The 22,836-nt window shown below is 43.4% G+C and overlaps 1 protein-coding gene and 1 long non-coding RNA gene across 10 annotated transcripts in view; both read left to right on the top strand.

The window, feature by feature from the left end:
- Positions 202–6,249, top strand: LOC110400384. The gene is made up of 2 exons (XR_002439785.1): positions 202–353; positions 6,124–6,249. It is a non-coding gene; the product is annotated as an uncharacterized LOC110400384 (long non-coding RNA).
- RTKN2 (rhotekin 2) overlaps positions 9,996–22,836 on the top strand; it is a 40,883-nt gene continuing 28,042 nt past the window's right edge. For 2 of the 9 annotated variants that reach the window (XM_021399453.1, XM_021399446.1), the window contains exons 1-3: positions 12,066–12,887; positions 16,512–16,711; positions 19,043–19,101. In XM_021399453.1, coding sequence (XP_021255128.1) covers positions 12,840–12,887; positions 16,512–16,711; positions 19,043–19,101 — 307 coding nt within the window. In that variant the 5' untranslated portion in view covers positions 12,066–12,839. Of the gene's footprint in view, positions 12,035–12,063; positions 12,888–12,938; positions 13,259–16,511; positions 16,712–19,042; positions 19,102–20,670; positions 20,730–22,836 lie in introns of those variants that run through there. The other 7 variants (XM_021399447.1, XM_021399450.1, XM_021399448.1 and 4 more) reach the window with 6 other exon arrangements.

Raw genomic sequence — 22,836 nt, 5'->3', positions numbered from 1 at the left:
TGCGGGGCCCGGCCGCGTCCCGGCCGCGAGGTGGCCGCCGCGGCCGCGCTCAGCCGGCTCGCCGCCGGAGCCGGAGCCGCCGCCGGGAGCCGTTTGCGGCAGAGCCGTAAATCAGCCGAGCGCCGCCGCACGCACTCTCGGCCGGCCGCCGCCGCCGCCGCGGGGCGGGGAGGGGCGGGCAGGGGCGGGCGGAGACTGCAGGGCTCCGGCGCGGCGGACCGGGGCCGTCGGCCTGCTCCGAGCTGCGGGCGCCCGGTGTCGGACAGCGCCGGGCCGCGGGGTGCTGCCGGCTGCGGCTGTGCCCGGGGCTGCGGGACTTCGGGCCGCGCAGGGCGGGACGGAGCCGCCGTGAGGTACGGGCTTCCCGGCCTGGGCTTGCGCTCGGTGCGACTGCGCCTGGCCTCGTAGTTGTTAGTAGTCAGAAAGACTGTTCCTGTAAAGGTGGCCCTGACTCACTCTCAGGACTCGAGGCAGCGGACACCGGTGGTTTTCTCATTCCAAAAAGGAAGGACTGCCTGGGCACTCTGCCCCGCAGTCGGTGAATATGCTTCTCTGCTGATTTTTTATATTGCAGATGCACGCCTGTTGTTATAAATGTTTGAAAATGTGAACAAAGCTGATGGTAAAATCACAGCCTTTTTGAGGTGGTGCTGAAATACTCTTCTGAAAGCTGGTGCCTGAGGCAATATGTTGCAGATTTTTTTTTATTACTGTGGGAGAGAGCAGTGCAGTAAAGTTTAATTCTATGCTAATGTATCTCTTCCTTGAGTGCAGTGTGCAGGCAGAGTCCTAAACACAGAGAAATCCACTGCATTGATAGGTGCCTTTGATATGATTAAGACATTCCCAGTAAATGATTCACCAGATGGCACATCAAAGGAAGCTGCTCAAATAGCATTTCAGTGCTTCAGATAATCTCTGAAGTGTGTGGGCTACCAGCCCAGCTGCAACTTGCAGGGCTTCTTTGTCCCGTGTCACCTTGACTGGCTGCGGCTGCCCAGTTTGTCATTATGCAGTACAGAAGCACAAGGAGGGAGGTCAGGGGGATAGCTTTGAACCACGCTCACCTCAGGTACTGGGGTTCCTGACTGTTTCTTAGATGGAAGTGAACTTCACCAGGACGTACAGTTGTGACCCCTCTTTGGCATCCATTTTCTCAGCTGCTGTCCCTTGTTCCATTATCTGCCTCTTATCTCCATCCTCCACTGCTTCTCCAGGTCAGTACTGATGCTGAGAGATTCAGATGGAAGTGAGGTACACTCAGCCTGGTGGGCTTCTGCCTGGGGCCCCATCCACATCTGGCTGCACTGACCCTAATGTGAGCCCTCGTGGTCCTGGGGAGCTCAAACATTGATGTCTGTGAGGGAGCCTCATCAACTGCAGGCTGAGCTATGTGGCCTGGGTCAATTATGTCCAAAATCCCCAGTAATTCTTCTTCCGAGATTTCTCAGTTAACTTGCACTGTAGATGTTTGCTTTGCTGGATTGGGATTCTATTCATCATCTCCTGGGTGATCCCATCTGGACGTGCAGTTCAGTTGTTTTCTCACTAGTCACCGAGGAGCAATCTCACCTTGCTCTAACAGTTAAGTGCATGTTGTACAGTGGAGAATGTACATCATCCATTACACATCTGAGCTTCATCCCCTGTGATTTAAATCTGGAGTGGGTAGAGCCCAACACTGCCACTCACACAAAGCCCAAATGTTCACAGCCATAATGTATGACTCACCTCTGAAATTTTGCCAGGTGCTGGGGAAGTATTATCCCGTTTATTTGTATGCATCTCTTTCTTTCAAGATCTCTATAAACACTTTGCAATAAGACTTCCAGAAGGATAAACATTATTTAAGTGAAGCCAACATGTCCTGGCTTGCCTGGTGCTGTGTGGAAGAGGGGAACATTCACAATATTCAGCTTTTTCAGGCAGTGATCTGCATGTGCCATGCCTGGTCCCATAGTTGCTGATTTTGGGTGGAAACTGATAAGCTGATCTCTTCCTATGTAAATCATATTCCAAAAGTCATTAAAAAGTCATACTTCAGAAGAGAAGTAAATTTTGTTTGGCTGACAATTCCACTTTACTGAAGGTGGCTGAGAGAAACCAGTTTGCTTTGCAAGAGCTACGCAGGTTGTTTATCTTCTGATTTTTTCCCATCCTATACAAGGAGAATAGGTGAGTCAGTTCTGTTTTTATGTGTAGCCACTTTCCCCTTCAGGCTCACGATGCTGAAATGTTTGCGGGGGCTTTTTTCTTGTGGCATAGAGCTGGATTCACTACTAACAGTTTGGGTGCATTCATCAGCCTCTGCTCTCCCTTGTTTGTTCACTGGTTGGCTTTGAAAAGTGAGGTTAGTCTCTGCTCATCGTGCTCACTCTCCCTGCTCTGGTCATTACTGTGTGGTCCAGCTGGATTGCAGGAGACATGAATCTGCACAGAGTTTCTGTTGTGGACATTTTATTGAATGATGTGTAGGTATGTAAAGATACATGCACACAAATGCACATCCATTACTGCTGCATACAGACGGGATTTTGAGTTGGGCTCTGGCAAGTACCACCGTCCCCACACTGCACTGTAAATCTGTGCATGAAATAGGTGCGCCTTTCCAGTTCCGCTCATTTGGATGCTGGAAAGCACAGTGCTTTTCTCAATGTATGGGCATGAACTACACAGGCACGTTACTCAGAGATGCTGAAACTTACCTGCTTTTAATTTTTATCATCTCCTCTCTCTGTTTATTGAAAAGAAGGAATAAAATCTAAGGAAAGACCTTAGAAACCCATAGTAGCTACTTCAGTGACTTTTGCGGTAGTGGTGCCTCAGACCAGGATTCACATTAGCTTTATGTGCAGATAAATTCAAGGTGGATCAAATATACAACAAAGTTTATGTTGCTATCACAGGCACCCATACCCACCAAGCAGGAAAAATACTTTCTGCAGTGCATTTATGGCGGAATAATTGAGCAGCACAGTACTTACAGCAACAGTGAACTAAAAGGAAGAGGAACGTACACATGGCTTTGTGTGGCTGCCCAGTGCTGGCTAGCTTGTTGCTACTCTTCTTTAGGGGAGCCTTAGATCTGATCATCAAATGTCAGTTTACCTTCTTTTAATTTTTTTTAAAGGTAAAGTCTGCGTTTTCAAATGAGTTTTGCTGTCACAACAAGAAGAGGCTGCGTGCTGTGTGGCTGCTCTTGCTCCTGCAGCAGTCAGTTGGGCTGAGGTTGACATCAACTTCCAGCAGACTTTTGGAGCTCCTTAGTGATCTTGTAGGCCAGCCCTGGCTGGAGCTTGAAGTTGTTCAACTTTGCTCCTCTCTACCACCTGTACTGTTTCATGCCTTTCTGGTCAGAAAAGGAGCACAGTGTTCATGTGGGTTGATTTGCACTGCTTTTCCATATCTGATGAGAGCTGTCAGGTCATGGCGGTTTGGCTTGTGATATGGTGAGATGGCTGCAGGCATATTTTCCAAAAGATAGGAGAAGATTGAGGAGTATCAGCAGTGGGCTCGGCCTGCCTTTCAACTATTTTAAGTTTTCCTCAAAAGAAGTTACTTTGGTTAGCTAGGAGATGAAATAAAATATAACTAACACCTCCAGAGAGAGGAAGAGCTGGAGGAACTTGCCTTGCAACTGGGTTGCTATGCTGGGTTTAATGCGCTCCTTGTAAAGGGGAATAGTTGTACGGACTCAAAAGCTGGCAAAATACAAAGGCAGTGCTAGGCTGGGTGCCCACTCCTGGCTGTGTTCTTGATGCAGCCCATTTTTTTGCAAGTTACTTCCCCTTTTGAGGCTGCTGTGCTGCAGGCAGGAGTCCCAGGGCACCTTAACCCTGGGGAGGAGGCCCTCAGGGACAGGAACATCTGAAGTGTCTGCTGCATTTTCCTAGGGGAGTGAAAGTCTGAGCTGTAAGCTGTGAATGAGCACCAGAATGAGCACAGCCCTGTAACAAAACTGTCTCTCTCTGCTCCCCACACTGTTGCTCTTTTAAGATGCTGTGCAGGGCAGCAGCCCCTTTGGCAACACCACTGAGACTTCCAGGTCTGGTACAGAGACAGATAGTGGCAGTGCAGTCACAGCGTTCCTGGTGGCAGTGGGGGCACTTCAGCAGGAACATGACCACAGCAAAGTGGCCTTACTTAAGCCAACTCTGTACAGCAGAAGAGGTACAGTCCAGATACTGACTGTAGGAGTACCCAGCAGATTTATGAGTTGAGTGATGAGATGATGGAACAGAGCCAAGAGGTGCGGAGTAATTGCTGTTCCCAGTGCTCTTCCAAAGTGAGATGCGATCTGCTGCAGGAAGGGGTCCTTTTTGGATGAAGCTGTCCCACTCAAAAAAACAACAACAACAACAACAAAAACCCAACCAAACAAAAAACAGCAAAAAAACCCCAGAGCGAAATACAGTAAAAACATTGCAGGATAGCTTTAAAGGAAGATTGCACTTTACAGGAAAGCCTTTTCCTCATTGGGACTTATTAAAATATAGATATTTTCCCCAAAGGAGAGAAAGTACAAAGCACACCATCAAAGTAGAAGTTCAAGCTATTTCATTCCACCGGTGTTCTTTCTACAATGGGCACAGGATGGTAAGGAGTATTGCTTTTAAATGCTCATACCAAGTGCCTTCCACGTGAAATACATCACACTGATTTCCTAATTGAAAAAAAGTGTCCAAAAAGGCCTTAAGAAGGACTGAGAATTGCCATCAATACCTAATTAGCTTGCTTGGTGTCTAATCTTATGTGTTGGGATTTTTAAAGTTTTTTTAATTTACATAAGCAGAGACATAAAAAGAACAATGTTAAAAGGCTATGGTGGCAAATTCAGTCCTCTGCCATATCTAGGCCCTGGGGGAAGCAGTGAGTCTGCACTTAGTCTTCCCCTCCTCTGCCGCATCCCTGACATCTGCTCGGGTGTCTCTTTGCCTTCTGCAGCAAGGCCTGTTGTCAGGGAGGTGGGAGTCAGTCACTTTTACAGCAGTGGCATTCCCTTCTCCTGTGTCAGCGTAGAGTGGAAGCATGGCGAGTGGCTGTGTTCAGGGATGGCTCTTTTTTTCAGCCATAAGGATCCCTTGTGCTTTGGAAGGTGATATCAGGGTGTTTTTATCTGCATACAAACAAGAAGTAGGAAACTATCCTGGTGGTGCCAACACTGTGCTGGTGCATCTATATCAGATACGTACCCCTGCTATAGAGAACATGCTGAGGAAGAGAAAATTGCATTTCTCCAGCTGGGAGAAATGGTTGCAGAATTGTTTCACCTCTTTTACAGGCAAAGGATCCATTAAAGGCCATGTGATAGCAGCTCACATCAGAATTGTCAAGAATCTGTCTTAAATCAACAGAACGTTGATTTAACAGAACAGCCTAAATTAACAGAATGTGAAAACAAAGCAGAACAAGCTGACAACGAACACTGAGTCAAACAGGCAAAGCCTCCACCTGGTCTGCTAAGATAGACGTCAAACGTCACATAGAAATGCAGAAGGCAATTCAGGCCTGCATCTTTAATATAATCTGAAAGTCTATTGATTTTATTGGATGCTCAAGGACAGTTTTGCTTCATGTTCTTTCCTCCTCGCTCCTCTTTTTGGGTTTTCATACAAACAGTTCATTTTCTGGTTTGCATTGCACATGAAGTTCTGGGGGGCCAGCTGCTGCCCTGGCAGCTGGACAGGTGGGCTGCAGGCTCCTGTGTGAGCAGGACACTGAACGGGTGATCAGTGGGGCATTCAAAACAGCTTATTTAAGCCAACAGGCTTCCCATATGATGAAGAGAAGGTGGACATGATCTGCAGTGGAGGGGTGGGTATAAAAGGAAAAAAGGGAAGTTGAGAGCACTTAGTAGTTCCTAAGTGTGAGTGCAATGAAAGAACATTATCTCCAGTGTTTTGACTTTGTGGGCAGCGTTTGGTATTTGTGTCATAGTCAACTATCTTCTCAGGCTGTGAGTGAGAATAGCAACATGGCTGCATGGCCAGCCTGAAGTCTTTTGCCTCTTCCACAGTAGACTGCGTATGTTAATGATAGACATCTGTTACACACATGGGGTGAAATTCACATGGGCACATGGGGACAGCATGAAGGCAATGCATCATTTGTCTCTCGTTGCAGCCCTGCTCTCCTCTAGCTGGTATGGATTGTGGGAGCCCTGATTCGCTGCAGAAACGGACTGTTATTTGCATCCAGTGATCTGTGCCAAATGGCTTATGTACAAATAAAGTCTTGTGTGGTGCAAAAGTAGGCGTGCATTCGTTGTCCTTCGAAGGACAGTGTTCTGTTACAATGAATACTACCCTTTGCTGATCCTAAATCCACAGTGTTCTAAATAACACAAAGTGTCATCTTTAATATTTACCACTTTGAAGGCACGAACCAGGGGCACTCGAGCAGGTTTAGCTGATGGCTTTATGCAGATTCTTTTCAAAAGAAGGCTCTGAGGTTGATGATGTCCTCACTGATAGGGGCTAAAAAGTGCAAGGAACTTCTGAGGTCTAAAGATACGTGCAGGTAGCAAGCAGGCAGCAGTGTGCTCTGGCTGATTATACAAGATAACAGTCCTTGGAAAAAACTGCAAAACTGCATAAAAGTCGCAGCTCTGGAAAATGCTGTGTTCCTGCCAGTGCAGCATCTGCAATGAAAACATGAGAACACATAATTTGAAGGATGTGACAGCTGATATAAAACAAGATAGCTGAAAACAGATGTTTTCACATAACTTCTCTTTCAGATAGTAGGTCCTGAAGGCTGTGTGATTCAGTGGTTCTACTGAAGTGCAAGACTGGAAACTGAATATGTCCCGACTAATGAGAAAAAAATGGGGTTTTGCAGCATAGGGCTTTCTATCTTTTCCTCAGATTTCTTGCACCCACATGGCAGTTAGGTACATCATTTGTAGCCACAGATCCCCCTGCGCAGAGCAGGAACAGAATGCAAACTGTCATGTCCAAATGGGGCTTGGTTTTGTCTCCTGGGTCATTGACTAATTTGTATGTTAGACTCACGTGGGCATTTCAGAACTGAGTTAGGAGATGTCCTCAGCTTCCCATTCTCTCTGGAAACCTTTTATCGCGTTTGTTGGGTTTTCTTTAAACAACGCGATTCCACTTTATTGATACCGTGCAAACACAGGATCAAGTGCTAGAAACAGCTTCCTGTAACTCATACTGTTTTTTAAAATAAGCAATTAAATATATGCATGTGTGTAGCTCATACATGCGTCTAAGCATAACTAGTTATTTTTATTCTTCTCCATTAAATTGTCTGTAAAAACGTGAGGTGCTCTTTATTGTTACCATTACTTGCAATTTAAAATACTAACAATGATACAAAGTGTTGTCTCAGCTCATTTAACAGGCCGTAAAATAGCTAAGAGGATGACAGAAATCTCTGACAAACCAACCTCATGTGAAGTATAGTACTCATGTTTGCTATTCAAACTATGCTTTTTTATAATGGTGAATAAAAATTGGTTGTCTTGTTAAGGAAATAATGCCATTATTAGGAAGAAATGTTTCCATCTCACACTGGAGAGACCATAAGCATAATCCAATTCCATTCCCTTCCTCTGGGTTGACTTCAAAGGGAGCTGAAGTAACAGAAAAAGTGTTTGGCACATCCTACACTGAAATCATAGTGGACTTGAAGAAGACATCCTGCCCTCACTTTGGCTGTGAGGAATTCACAAGGCCTCGTTTGCTTTGCAGGATGTTTCTGTCCTTAGATCTTTCCACCTCAGGAAAAATATGTTAGTCCCTCTTATTTGAAAATGGATGACTTTGATCTAATTGTTGAGCGATTCAACAAAAAATCCTTACCTGCATAAAAGGCTCTGTCTCTGATCCTAGGCTTGTCCCCCAGAAGAGCCTTATGTCCCTGAACTCGGTCCCAGAATCTGCAGTGTGTGACATGACAAATACTTCTTATTTTGTCTCTTTTGAGGTCTTGTGGAGGCAAGTTATTTCACACTGCTGTGGCAGTCTACAAGGGAAAGGGAAACCCCCTCTCCAGACTGCTCAGAGAAAACTCAGAAGAACAAACAGAACAAGCACACAGCCTCTCCCCCCTCCATCTGGCCTCCTAACTCTTCAGCATAGCTGAAGGAGAACACTACCTTGTCTCCAGCTATTGGTGGCAGGAGAAAATGCCAGCAGAGCTTGGGTTTAGGGAGCGGTTTGGTGGAGACAAGGAACTGGGAACACCTGGAATGGAAAACTGGTGGTTCTGAACATTTAAATCCCCTTGGTTTTCCTGTGGGTGTATTTCTTTCATATAAGCACCTGAGCAGATGATCGCTCAGTGCTCCATTTCATTGAGAAATAGAACATAACTGCAAGTGATGTTTTCCTTGAGGATCAGAGGTTTAAAACTTGCGATAGAAATTTCTACCCACAAATAGTTGTTACATGCCTTTTAAAAAGTACGCTGGTAGTAGTGGCTTATTCTTTGGTTTTAACTGAATTGTTTTCATGCTCTGAAATAACATTTGCCTTAATCCTTCCTGTTTTGGCCCTTTGTTGGCCTGATCAGTTTGACAAATGTAGCTAGTACCCAACTGAAGACTTAGAAAAGCAGAGGAAATGAGAGCTTTGTGGCAGGAAGTGTTACAGAACTATCTACATTTACAGCCCTGCATCTAACTGGGAAACTACTGAGGTGAACCAATGGCATGCTGATGAGAAACACTACTTAAGGTAAAGTAAACACTTGCAGTAAACTTAGATTCCTACCCGTGCCTCTTTAAATATCCTCCCTGAGACAGGATCAAAACAATCTAGAAATGTGTGAAATGCAAAGAAATAGCGCTGATTTGCTATGGTTTTTCTGGACCTTCCAGATGGGCTATTTTCCCTTAGTTATTTGGGATGGCAGCTGTTGGCTCAAAACGTGCCTTGCTAGGGGATAGTCCCTAGTTACTGCAGTAGCAGTACTGCAGCACAGAGGGAACTCCAACGCCTGTGGCTGCCCACCCAGTACTTGATGTTGCTCAGCCTTAACACCACGCGGCTCAGCCATTCCTCACTCCTTAGATGCCTGTACTATGGCACTTATTAAAAATCAGACCAAACGGCAGACTCATTTCAGGCAGGGACCATTCGCTGTCTGTTGTGGGCTTCAGAGATACTCTAAATTGTATTAAAAAAAAAAAAGAAGAAGAAGACCATCTGCAAATACTCGGCTTGTATCCACCTTCAGACAACAGCCCCGCTGTAGAGGTAGATGGAGAATCTCTCCTTTTTACTGCGAGGTTATTGTCAGAAGTGGCTTACAACTATTCTCCCAGAAATAGATGGTAGTTCTCTGGGTAACAAAGGGAAAGTGCTTTCTGTCACGATTTTCTCATATAGGAGTTTATCTTTAGATTTGAAATATTCTCAGAGCACTTATTCTCTGTTTCAAATTTGACATGACAAACTGTTTAAATGATCCAGTGACTTTTCACTTGCACATGCAAGATGGAAAAATCATAACAAACTTGATGCTAAAAGTGGAACATCAAATGCTGTGTGAGATTCTCCTGTAGCACAAAGTGGTGACTTCACCAGCAGGCTGCCCAGCCAACATTTGGATGCAGCTGTCACAGAGAGGGCATTTTATGCACCAAATGTCACCTGCAGCAAATACATCAGAAATCAAAGCAGAACTGTATACCCAACAAAAAAATCTGGGTATGATACGGAAATGACAGCACAGAATCTCTTAGAAAGCCTTTTAATACTGAATATCCTTCTAATATTGAGTCATGGAAAGGACCTCTCTGAGTTTACATGAAATTACCACTTTTGTATGACCACAGTTTCTGTGTGTGTGCATGTAAAAGTCCCCCCTATTAGCAATGGATCCAAGTAGCCAGTTTCAACCAACTTTGAGGTTGAAAGAAATTAAAGATAAATTAGGTCCTTCAAGCTCTGTGAAGATAGGAAATTGTATTGAAAAGAGAGACATATACATTTGTAAAAGTAAGGAAGGGCTGCTAAACTCAAGCTTTATTAGACACCATGTCCAGGTTCAGCGTCTTCTCAGCTGGAGGAAGGCTGAGAATTGAAGGCTGAAGGCAGCTTCTAGTGAAGCTGCCAACCACCTGTGAGGATCCTTGTCCGACAGGACACTTCTGAGGAACATGACTGCCGCTTACATGAGGACCACAGCTGAATCAACTTCAAAACTAGTGCCCTGGGTCTCCCACGCAGAAACAGAGGAATGCATGTGATTGGTCTACCTTGGCTAACCGTGCTTCCTAACTTGTTTGTGCATGAGCAGCTTGAAAACACCGGGGATCATGAAACTGCAGTTTCAAGTCACACAATGTCGTTCAACTTTTAATGTTCTCAGGTTTGAACTCAGAAAGTGTTTTCCAAATTCACATGGCAGTGGATTGTTTGCAACTTGTGATTTCTGTTACAAAACATATTTGGAGTGCGTTTATTCCATATATGGCGTCTTTAAGAGGCTAAAGTATTTCAGTCGAGAGGCACTTCAAGATGGGACTGACATAAGGAATACTGGGCAGAGATGGTTTCTGGCCCCTTTTCTGGAAAAAGGAAAAGCAATTCCTTGTTCTTTTTCACCTTTTATTGTTTCTTTTAGAAATCCAGTGGGAATATGAAGCTATCACCAAAATAGTTCATTGAGGCACCTTGTAGCTATGTTTCATTAATGGTGCCATAAATGTTATAGAAAAACATTGCACAGAGAGGTGACCACAGTGCCATTTGGAGCACTAGAACAGCAGAATGGGGCTGCAAGATGTTTAAAAATGAAATTAAAACAGAAGATAAAGAAGCTATCAAGGTAAAATTTATCTGTGAACACCTGAAATAATAAGTGCTTATGCTAAGCCTCTTTGGCCTCTGTGTCTAATTGTCAGAGAAAGGTATGGATGATGCATCCTAAATAATTTAGGCACTTGCACATTTTAGGATGATGTCTTCATTGCCTGAATCCATGACTGCCGTAGAGAAGATGCCTATTTTGAGACTGCTCGGGTGAAATGCAGCCTTCAAACTTTGCTTTTGGGAAACCTTAGCAGGGTTAGGTGGTAGCTTATTGCTGTTGTCTGGATGATTAATTTTCACATTAACCAGTCAAAACTGAAGCAGAAATGCAAGACAATAAGGTAGTTACCTTGTTTAATTTGTTCTGTAGGACTAAATGTTGGCTTTCTGTCCAGATAGATCATTGGGAAGACTTTAAGTGACCTCAGCTGGCTGAAGTGAGGGAAATAGTTAATTGGAATAACAGCTGTGCCATTTAAGTTAGCCCTGTCTCCAGTAAGCTTGCAGGTAAACACCCTAAATTCCAGAGTTTCTGCTTGATTAACCAGTGGTTTGCTTTTCAGTGTAAAATGAACTAAGTAGAAACCAGTTATTAAAAGCCTTGCAAATTCTTTTCCAACCATCCAGTACAAGGCTTCCTATATTTCCATTTAGGTGATATCTAAATAGGAATTGAATAGATTTCTACTGGCACACTCCAATGATATTCAAGGAGTAGGTGTAGCAAGCTGTAGGAACTAAGAAATTAAGAAAAATATTGCCGTGCTGTCAAGAGTAGGTGTAGACATTTTGTACCTGCTAAACTAAAATGATGGGCCTAACATTTAAAATAATATGCTGATGTAACGCTCAAGAGGAGGGGTGATTTAGGCAGACAATGATCTTTCCTCTGCTATCCAGTTTCCCTGATGCTAGAAGGAACTAAATGCTTTGCAATGCAAATAGAGTGGCAAATAAAGGATGTGCGAAGGCGGGATTCAGCTAAAAAAAAATCCTTCACTTGAGCAACCCCAGGAGGCAGGATGTGTTCTGCTCGCCCCGCCCGCTCCGGGCTGCTCTGCCGGGCCGCAGCAGGAGGTGCTCGGGAATCCCCTTGTTCTGCAGGTTGTGTCGTTCGGTGTTCGTGCCCTTCAGCGTGGCCTGGAGGGGAGAACACGGCGACAGGGCTTCCATCTTTAAGTTTGCTGTCTGCTGGCGTTTCTTTGAAATGAGGAAGCAGAATAGTGGCCAGCTGGCTCCCAAGTCTCCAGGTAATAGAGACGGGCACAAAGCCCTCTTTGCTTGAGGTCGGTGTGAACGCACCAGCAGCAGGGCACCCTTGCTGTGGGCTTGGTGTGCGGGGAGAGCATCCTGCCCCACGCAGCCCCTGCAGAAAGTCAGCTTAAAGCCTCAGCCTCACGTTCCCCAGAGAGGAAGGACGAGGAGTTGGGTGAAACATTTCGTTTTTTAATCGAGCATCTGACAGATCAAATGAATCACAAGTCTTGATATTATAAGGAGAAAAAACAGAGCCTCTCGTAAGCGAACCAGCACAGGAGCAGATAGACGCCCAACTTGAGAGGCACTGTTCGCGTTAATTAGGGCCCAGTCCTACTCATATAACTCCCACTGCTTTCTGAAGGGTTCCAATTCAAGTCATTGTCAGCAGAGATGTGCAAGGGCTGCAGGCGCAGGCTCCTTGCACTATTAGCAGTCACATTCTGGGACTTATTAAGATGAGGATTTGCTGAACAGACTGTACTGCAAAATCATTTTAATTAGCATCTAAAGTTCTTGGAAAGCTGCCACAGCTTCCAGGGAGCTGTCGGTACAAAAAAAGATGGCTTTAGTGAGGCTGATGGCCTGAAATGGGTCGGGGCACAGCGTGTCCTTCGCGGTGCTTTTACGGCAGCCACGCGAGCCGTGCAGCAGAGCGGCGGGCTCCGGCAGTCGCGCCGTGAGGGGGCGGGGCGCGTGGAGGCCGTCCCGCTGCAGCCGTTGCTAGTTGCTCGGGACGCGCGGGGCGGTGGCCGTTGCGGAGGGCGGGAGTTTTGAACGGCGGCGCTGCCGAGGAGGATGCAGCGGAGCGGGCCGGGCGCTGCTGGGGCGGCGGGCGCGGAGCGGGTGAGGCGCGGGCGCCACTCTGAGCTGCGGAAGAGGGGCGGGTTGGGTTGGGTTGGGTTGGGTTGGGTTGGCCTGGCCTGGCCTGGCCGCTGCGGGGCGTCACGCGTGTCCCCGTCCGCGTCCTACCGCGGTAGCCCGCGTTGCCGTACTCACGGCGCGGGGAGACCGCTGTGCGTTTGGGAGACTTGTGTGATGGGTTTCGGCTTTGTGACACCTGATGTGTTAGCTTATGCTCACGGAATGCATAATGTTTTTTTAGGGGCAGGCGCGGGCCTTGCTCGGCCTTTCTGGGCTGCATGAAGTTGGACTCAGGATAAAAACTTGATGTAAACTATTTGCTTCTCCTTCTGGAACGAGAGCAGAGACAGAGGGTGGGTACAGAGGGGTGCAGAGGAGGCACCTTCTTTACCCTTTGCTGCTTGTGATTGAAACTTCGGGGAGCAGACCTGTGAGGGGGGAAAAAGCCTATGGCACGGTCCCCCACAGCATCCATCCCTCCAAATTGGAAAGATAGGAATTTGATGGGTAGGTTATCCGATGGATGAGGAACTGGCTGCAAGACTGTACCCAGAGAGAGGTGATCAGTGGCTCAGTGTCCAGAGAACAGTGACGAGTGGTGTCCCCCAGGGGTTGGTGCTGGGATCAGTGCTCTTTGGCATCTTCATCACTGACATCAACACTGGGGTCAAGTGCGTTCTCAGCAAGTTTGTGGATGATGCTAAGCTGTGTGTTGTGGTCAGCACCTGAGGGACAGGATGCCGTTCAGAGACACCTAGACAGGCTTGAGCAGTGGGACCAGGTGAACCTGATGAGGTGCAACAAATCCAAGTGCACAGTCTTGCACCTGGGTCATAGCAACCCCCATTGTCAATACAAGCTGAGCACAGCCCTGTCAAAAGGACCTGGGGATACTGGTGGATGGCAAACTGGACATGAGCCAGCTGCCTAGAAAGCCAACCTTATCCTGGGCCGTATCAAAAGAAGCATGGCCAGCAGGGCGAGGGAGGTGATCCTGCCTCTCTACTCTGTGCTGGTGAGACCTCACCTGGAGTACTGCATCCAGATGTGGAGTCCTCAGTACAGGAGAGACATGGACCTGTTGGAGCATGTCCAGAGGAGGGCCACAAAAATGCTCCAAGGGATGGAACACTTCCCCTAGGACAGGCTGAGAGAACTGCGGCTGTTCAGCCTGGAGAGAAGGCTGCAGGGAGACCTGATAGTGGCCTGTCAGTATCTAACAGGGGGCCATAAGAAAGAAGGGGATAGACTCTTTAGCAAAGTGTGTTCCTGTAGGACAAGGGGAAATGGTTTCAAACTAAAGGAGAGGAGATTTAGATTGGATACAAGGAAGAAGTTTTTTACAATAAGGGAGGTGAAGTGCTGGCATAGGTTGCCCAGAGAAGTGGTGAATGACCCATCCCTGGAGATGTTCAAGGACAGGCTGGACCAGGCCCTGAGCAATGTAATCTAGTTGTAGGTGCCCCTGTTCATTGCAGGGGAGTTGGACCAGATCACCTTTAAGGGTCCCTTCTAACTTATGATTCTGTGAAAATGAATGGTCTGTTGGTGCCTTTCTGGATCTTCCTGTGTCTTCTGTAGAGAATTTCAGTAGAGCTTCCACCAAAATGATGGTAGCTCTGGGGGGCCATTTCACCACCAAATAGCCCACTGGTGCTGGAGAGCCTATGTTGTGGTAACCTGTGCACATCCCAAGTGTTTCTCTTGGAGGCAGAGATGGAGAGTCCTCTGCTCTTCTGTAGTGTTTTGCCTTGTGGTGGTGTCTGGTCATCATTGTGTTCTCACCGTGCCTCTTAATTGTCTTAAACACAAATTCAGTGGAACATGTATTTGTCCTGCTTTGCCTAATTTCACAAACCTGGTATCTCTAACATCAGGGGAAAAATAAAAACAAACACTTTCTTTGTTACTTGAGGAAAATGGGAAACTGTGCTTGTGTATGCTTAGTGACTTGCTGTCTCGAGGTGAGGGAGAAGAAGCTTCTGTATGGCACTAGGACCCATTTCAACAAGAATAAAGCTGCTATCTCTAGTAGAAGGGTTGGTAAATAGAAAAAAAGGCTTAAACTGCAAAAGGGTCCTGAGGTGACTAGAAATATAGAGCATTACAGCTTGGGCTGTGCTATGCTGAATGTGTCTTATGGACCAGAGCTGCTTTTCCTTTAGGGTTAGCAAATGGGGGTGGTTTGGAAAGAGAAATGTTCTGTGAGCAGATGGAAGAACAGCTGAAACATTAAGTCTCTTTAGATGATGGCATCAGGCCTTCAAAAGCAATAAAAGCCATTCCTGCAAAGATGGGAGGGAATGGTTGGTGGCTGTGCAGTGAGCTTCCACCTGCTGCATGTGACTGCTATAAAGGGTCGCTTCCTCATGTCGAAGGCAGCTAATGACAGCGAGTCCCAATCAAGTAGATAATCTGCCTCACCCTTTTCATGGGTTCTGGATTTCTCTGGTACTTGAGTTGTTGGGAAATTAATTCCCTTCTATTTCTGTTCTGGTTAGAGCCAGTTGCCGATACTTTTCTACCAGCTGGGATACTGATCTTGCAAATACAAATTATTGTACCAATTTCAGGCAGTTGCGTATAGATCTGTCCCCAGAGCACTTGTTTTGACTTCAGAGGTTTGAGCACTATACAGCTGAAAGTAGATGATGCTTTCAATTCCGGAGGTAGCTGGGACACTCTTCCTCAGTGTCAGAAAAGCCTCATCACTGATCTGCAACATGTTTGCAAATCCTGTAGTACCTTCTGGGTCAGTATGGATAGAGTTGTTTAAAATGGCAAGTGAAGAATCATGCAAATTTAAAAACATTTCATTTCTCTGAGGGGAAGTGGGGAAAAGTTATTTCCCAGGTGTTCTTGTAATACATTAAAAATATTCACTCCTGAAGAACAGTGATGCAGTATTATAGCAACTGACGGACAAGTCATACTATGGAATGAATAATCATTGGGTGCGCATGACTGTGCCATCAGGCAAGGCTTGGTGCTTGTGTCATGTTGAAGTTACAACTATCTGATTTCTGGTTCACAATCTGAAGCAATCAAATATTGGGGTATTCTCCTTTTTTCACATCTAGCTGTTATCCAAATTATACGTCAAACAGAAGTGGGAAAAAAAAATGTTTTTCAACCCTTTTCAAGGTAGCCAAAGAAGTAATAAGATAAAATTTCAGATGTAGAATATTTCAGATATTGTCCTGAGTGTTAAGATTATTTTACTTGAGATAACTGGAAAAAAAAAAGTTATTCTATAAGCTTTGTTCAGTTAGGCCTCACAATGACCGTATGGGAGGACCATATACTATTAACTTGTAAATGACCGGTTGAACCACATTTTTTTAGTAAATTTCAGATGCTGTGGTGAATTACTGTTAGCACATGGTTTGAAATCTGCTTGCGTAATGTGTATATCAAATCTGTGTTTGACAATATTCTCTTTTGTGTGTAAAGAGAGGATAGTTTTGTGTTTAGTAACAAATGTAATGGCTGCATATAATTTAACTAGGGCTTTCTATCCCAACTGTACAATAAATAGAGCTCCTTAAAAAGTCAGGGTACTGTCAGTTGGATTTATGTGTAGTCTTCATTGTTTTGCATATCTAGGAATGCAACATCCAAGAAAAGATTAACTTTGAAATCCGCATGCGGGAAGGCATCTGTAAACTGCTTACAGTGAGCACACAGAAAGACCAGCTTTTGCAAGCAGTTAAAAACTTGATGGTCTGCAACGCTCGGATACATGCATACAGGACAGAGCTGCAGAACCAAGTAGAAGAGCCTGTGTCATGCAGAGCTGGAGGATGGTGAGTAAAAGCTCTAATTCAAACAGAGCATTATGAAGTGGGCTTTTGCATATGTGAATTGTCTTCCACCGTGCACACACATGTTGTTGTTGCCATGAGTCATTGGTTTATAAGACCATTCCAATATCTTCATTTTATTTTAGAAAATTAAATACAAGTCATCCTTTTCTGGACAGATTTTATCGTTGACATTAAACTGAAGTTCAGCTTGTGAATATCAGCTAATGTGATAGACATATTTTCTTGATTACCTTTAGCATATAAAAAGGTGTCTAACCTGTTCTGAAGGAGCAAGACAAAATTATCCAAATCAAAATACATGCATCTCCTTTTTGTTGTTCTTTCTATTCATAAGGTCTCTTTAATGACAGAATCATCATGGTTAATTGGTACCCTCTGCTGGCCACTTTGTTAACTACATCAAAAGAATAAAACTAGAACTTCATGAATACCAAGAAAAGACTGCTTAATTACTAATGTTCTCATGTTACATTTCTTGAATGAGCTAAAGTATACACGATTTGTTTGGATAAGGTGTTTTTTTTTTTTCCCCAATGGAATAGATTTTGGAGGCAATGTTATGAATTGTGGTGCAGAGACCCAATTGCTTTCGGGTTATTACTTTAATGAAATAATGCAATTCAGCGTAGAAACTCTTCAAGTACGTACTTAGTGAATTGTATCCATAGGATAACCTGCTAATTTTTGGCTTTCAGAAATGTATTATTATAGGAGAAATTTATTAAAGGCAAGAATTGCATTTTCTGACTACGTCAACTATTATCATGAAGACTGATTTTGAAAACTAGCACTTGTAATTTGTGTAATTATTGCAGTTGTATTGCTTTTTCTTATGAAATGATTATAGTGATTCATCTTTCATTTATGTTTTTAATGATGGAGTAATATGGAATATGTACATGTGCTGATTTTCTCAACTCTTGGTCTTTGATGTCTGTGACCACAGGATGGCACATGTCTAGAACATGGTGCAGATGCTTAGAATCATAGAACCATTAATGTTGGAAAAGACCTCCAGGGTCATCCATCCAGTCCAGCCATCCACCTACCACCAATATTGCCCACTAAACCATGTCCCATAGCACCACATCTCCACGTTTCTCAAACACCTCTAGGGGCGGTGACTCCACCATCTCCCTGGGCAGCCCGTTCCAAAGCCTGACCACTCTGTCAGTGAGGAATTTTTCCCTCATATCCAACCTGAACCTTCCCTGGTGCAGTTTGAGGCCGTTCCCTCTTGTCCTGTCACTAGTTACCTGGAGAAGAGGCCGACTCCTGCTTTGCAACAACCTCCTTTCAGGGAGTTGCGGAGGGCAATAAGGTTTCCCTTGAGCTTCCTCTTCTCCAGACTAAATAGTCCCTGTGGAGTTTTCTTAGTCATAGTCGGCTGGGTTGTATAATTGACTCAGCTTAGAGCCACCTTGAAGGGGTCCTTTCAGTTGTCAGCAAAGATCGTTAGAACAGATACATGTTGTAGAGTTATTTATCTACCATTTACATCTTATCTTTGATTGTGCACTTGCTGGTACATTTGCATTTCTTTCTTTTGTATTTACTGAGTACTGGAATTTTGTTAAAGCTTAATCCAGATAAGATGATGATGTCTGAGAGAGAAAATTTTGGAAGTGCTTTGGGATTTCAACTAAATGTTGTCCTTATTATGTACGTCTGCGATCTGTTACTTCTGAAGAAGTCATGATAGAGGTAGTGATTAGAACCTGATTTGGTTAGTCATTTTGAGCAGGGGCAGATAGAAGGATTTCTGTTAGTCATTATCTATAGATTATTTTGATTCAATTTGAGGTTCAGGCTAAGGTTTACGCTCTAGCTGCTTCGCAAAATGTCTGCCTGCATGTAAAATCACAGTACTAACAATACAACGTTTTGTAATTGGTCTCTCTTAATAGAGAAGGAGGCATTTCTCTGTAACCAACAATAGAACCAATAAATGAAGTTGTTTGTTCATTGATGTGTACAGAAGGAGAATAGTTAATAATATATTTGATTCTGTTGGAGCTGGAAAAGACATCAAAGATGAATCTACTTTTAATGCTCAGGTTAAATAAGCTTTGGAATAAAATCTTCTGGGGAATTAAGAAAATTGATGGTGTACCTCCCTTCCATATTATCTTCAAGAATCGAATGACTCATATCTTAAACCAGAGAGACCGAATTTAACTTTAGAGAAAATGCTTTGAAATGAGCTATTATGTGGTACCCCTGATGTTTTTTAATGTCTAAAAGGCTGAGTTACAGAGACCTAAATGCACAGATCTCAGACTTTTTTTTTTCTTTTTTCTCTTTTGGCAGGTTGTCAGATAATGGGACAAAGGACCGGATGGCATGTAGAGCAAAAGTTGCTCTCTCAGGTAAGTGGCTGGGTTGTTGCTTAACTGTAGCAGCCAATTGACAGGGTAGTAGCTTTTAGTAAAAAATTACACAAGCATGATGATATTTTTTTAAAGTTATATTGTGATTCAGGGGCATAAATCCTTTTGTGCTTGAAGGTGTCCTATGCTTTTAAGTCACAGACTTGCTTACAAAGATCCTACCTCACATTTCTATTTTTCTTTCAGGGACTTTCACAGGAGGAAGAACTTTTTTTTTTTGTACCATTGAACACTGAATACATTTCATAGCTAAGTGTAAATGAGCTGACTGTGCTGAACTGCCCTCCCCAGCCCTGAATTTTTAATGACCTAATGAACTGAGGGCAAAATTGTAGCTACTATGCAAATATTCTTTAGTTAGTGCAGGTAACTGCTACAGCAAATGTACAGCAGTATGGCTTCAATGCAAATAAGGAACAAGAATATTTACTAGTCATTTCTGGTAGGTTGATACGCAGTTTCCTAGCCTGTTCACGGACTTATGCACTATGACTTTATCGCTTGGTTTATCTGTGCTATGTTCAACGTGCTTGTATTTACTCATTACATCTGCTCTGGTAGGTTGGCTAACAGATCTGTTTGTGCTCCGTGACCTGCTGCATTGAAGATAAAACAGTGTAAAAGGGCTCCCTCCTTCAAACTGTTTAAGTTAATTCTGCATATTTTGACATATCTTTAAGAAAGGTAACTTCTAGTGGAAGAAGAGTGATGATCACGTGGAGCAATAATGTTTTCTGCCAGCACAGCTGTTTGCAGAGTGTAGATCTATCTGTCTTCTGTATGGTAGTTGAATGAAAGCATCTGTCAGCCTTTCTGTGCTGTGGTTGTACCTGTCACTGTATTTATAGAGTTATCTGCTGTGAAGGCTTTTAAGATAATACACTTATGTTATCTTCAGAACATCAGAATTGCATAATTGTTTGGAAACGAAATATTTAGCTAGTACAAGATGGTACAAGAGGATACTTGCCATTATCTGTGATCTTTTAATTATTTTGTTGTGTTACTAATATGGTGGTCCTCAAATTGGAGGTTATGATCCTGAGGTACAGCATGGATTGTGGTGAGGAGTATCAGATAACTTTCTGAACTCGAGTCTGTGAGTGGTGGGATGCTGCCATGCCTCATCCCTCTTTACATGTCAGGGACCCTGCTCAGGTACAGCTTAAAGGAGAAAAGCTTAAGTGGTTGCTACTTAGAGATTTATGTCTTTTAGAGATCATCTGTTAACTCCTTGTTTTCCACTCCGTGTCTGGAAAGCAGAGAACTAGGGTATGTGAGAAGGAATTGTACATTTGGCAAGGGCAAGAGCCTCTGGGCAAGATTCCCATCTGGGAGATCCAGGCACCACACACGTGCCTCTCTGCTTCCTCCTTGCTTTGTCTTAATACCCATTGTCTTGTGTCTGGTGAGCATGCCAGACCAGGTCCTGTCTGCTTCAACAGCTGCAGTGTGTTTGCGTCTGTAATGTGCCATAATTCATCATGCCCTCTCTTTCCCATTGCTTGTGTAGGAAATTGAACATACTGCACTTCTTTTTTTGTGTAGTGGCCCTCCATGGATTTGCAATTGGAGCTGCCCAGCATGTTCAGAAGGCACACGTGCAGGTATGAGTGCCTGCCTTGCTGAGAGAGCAGTTGTGAGCACAAATAGCCTGAACTGGAAGGTGTTGGGACTGAATTGGCTGGGAGAGGTTGGACATGAGGAGTTAGTGGTAATAATACGACTGGACATGTAATTTGAGAATTGAAGATAGAGAATAGGTTGGTTTTCTTTTTTTAGGGGAAAGTAATCCATCTGCATATATTATTGTCACATGGTTAGTGTAGGTCAGAAGCTTAGGCTATTACCAAAACAAAGAGTGATCATCTGGCCAACACCAGAAGTTCAGGAGTAGCTTTGCAAGAGCACTGAGGAGCGTACTCCTACAGGAAACAACTAACAGTATGTCAGATACTAAGTGGGATGTACATTCCCTAAGACTAAAATTTTCACACTTATTTCCCGTGTCTGTAATCAATAAATTATGACACTTGTGTCTTACCAATCCTTTGCTTTGTCAAAAGACAACCCATTCAACGTTGGTCAAAAAGCATAACTATAATTTAAAGTTGTTCCATGGAGTTCTAATGAGTGTCAGAAGGAATCATTGTATTTAAGAGTGATTAACTGTAGTACTTGAATGTATCAAATTTTAATCCACGGGGCTTTACAGCTAATTGTAACTGAAATTAAGAAGTGTGAAAATTGATCATTGTTTTTGATAAATTGCAGCTTTTTCAATCCAGTAATGAATTGAAAACTGATTTACAAGTATCGTCGGAAACTTGTAGATGCAATTGCCTACCTACGTGCTGATGATTTCTTCACTAAGGCGTAGATTTTTCAGTTAGTATAATACTGAATGTGGCATAAAAAGTAATGTTTACTCTGTTACTCTAATTGTTAACAAGAACTATCACATGCCTTAAAATTGTCATTTGAGGTTGGCTATAAACAAGGATGCAGAAAGGTTTTTATTGCAATTCTTTACTGTCACATTTATGCAAATTTAAGACCTTTTATATTTTAGGAAGGAAAAGTTCAGTACTTTTTCTGTGACGTATATACTATATCTACATATATGTATGTAGTTTGAGAGACTTCTGCATCTGCTTTAAAAGAAAGCATTTTTTATCTATTTCCTTATTCTAAAAATATTTAAGGGCTTTACAAAATGCTTGTTATGCAAATGCATCTTTAGAAAGGCAGTTTCAGAACAGGGTGATGTGGTTTTTTTTTTTTTTTTTAGGAAGTTGTGGCAGTCTAATGCTGCACACTAACAGTTCATTGTTGAAAATTCATTAGATTTCATGAACATTTTAAAAATCAGATGACTTTGCAAGTTTCAAAACTGAAATTTAATCTATATTGAGATGTTCATAATATAATCAAAATTAGCTTAAATTAAAACATTTTAGTTAATATAACTATTGAAATAGAAGGACTGTATTTATGTAGATTTACTTAAGTCAACTAGTTGAGTGCATAAACCCTGCAGGAATACCTGACAAATAATCTGTTGCCAAAATAGCACTACTGCTTTGCATACTGTATGTGGATTTTTCCATTCGCCTTCTGTGAAGATAAACACAGGAGTCAGCAAAGCTCCCGCATAACAATATTGAAGATTTTTATCAACAGACAACTGAGGTATTGCTGTTCACTGCTGCCATCCTGTGTCTTTTAATATATTGCATGTACTTGTACACAGCATTGTGTATTTGAGAAACCAGGTTTGGATTTATTGAGCCCTCACTGCGTTTATCTTTCAAAAAGAGACCAGTAAGGAACTTTGTCTAAACTTGTGCCCTCAAAGCTGGAGAAAAACATAACTCGGTATTGTATAGGCTTGGGTAGGTAAATTGGAAAGTTTGTTGCAGAAGATACTTTCCTAATATTAAAATTACAGATGACTTAAATTAATGGTTCTGTAATCGCCTCTCTACTATGGTCCTGATTTAGATATTTTTTATTTAAGCAAACAAACTACAGTCTTCTTATGTCAACTAAGACAATTCTAACTAGGAACATGATTACAAATACTACTTTTTCTGTGGTTAGTAAAACAAGACTGAAGTGTTTGCAATGCGAGTATCTCAATCTTTCCATTAAAACAGGAAGTTCTTCTTCTTGCAGTTGGATGAATGGTTTCTAGCATGGGACGAGCAGAGT

The sequence above is a fragment of the Numida meleagris genome, chromosome 5, assembly GCF_002078875.1.
Source record: "Numida meleagris isolate 19003 breed g44 Domestic line chromosome 5, NumMel1.0, whole genome shotgun sequence".
Taxonomy (NCBI): domain Eukaryota; kingdom Metazoa; phylum Chordata; class Aves; order Galliformes; family Numididae; genus Numida; species Numida meleagris.
The sequence above is the reverse complement of the archived record's forward strand: the minus strand, read 5'-3'. Positions and strand labels throughout refer to the sequence as shown.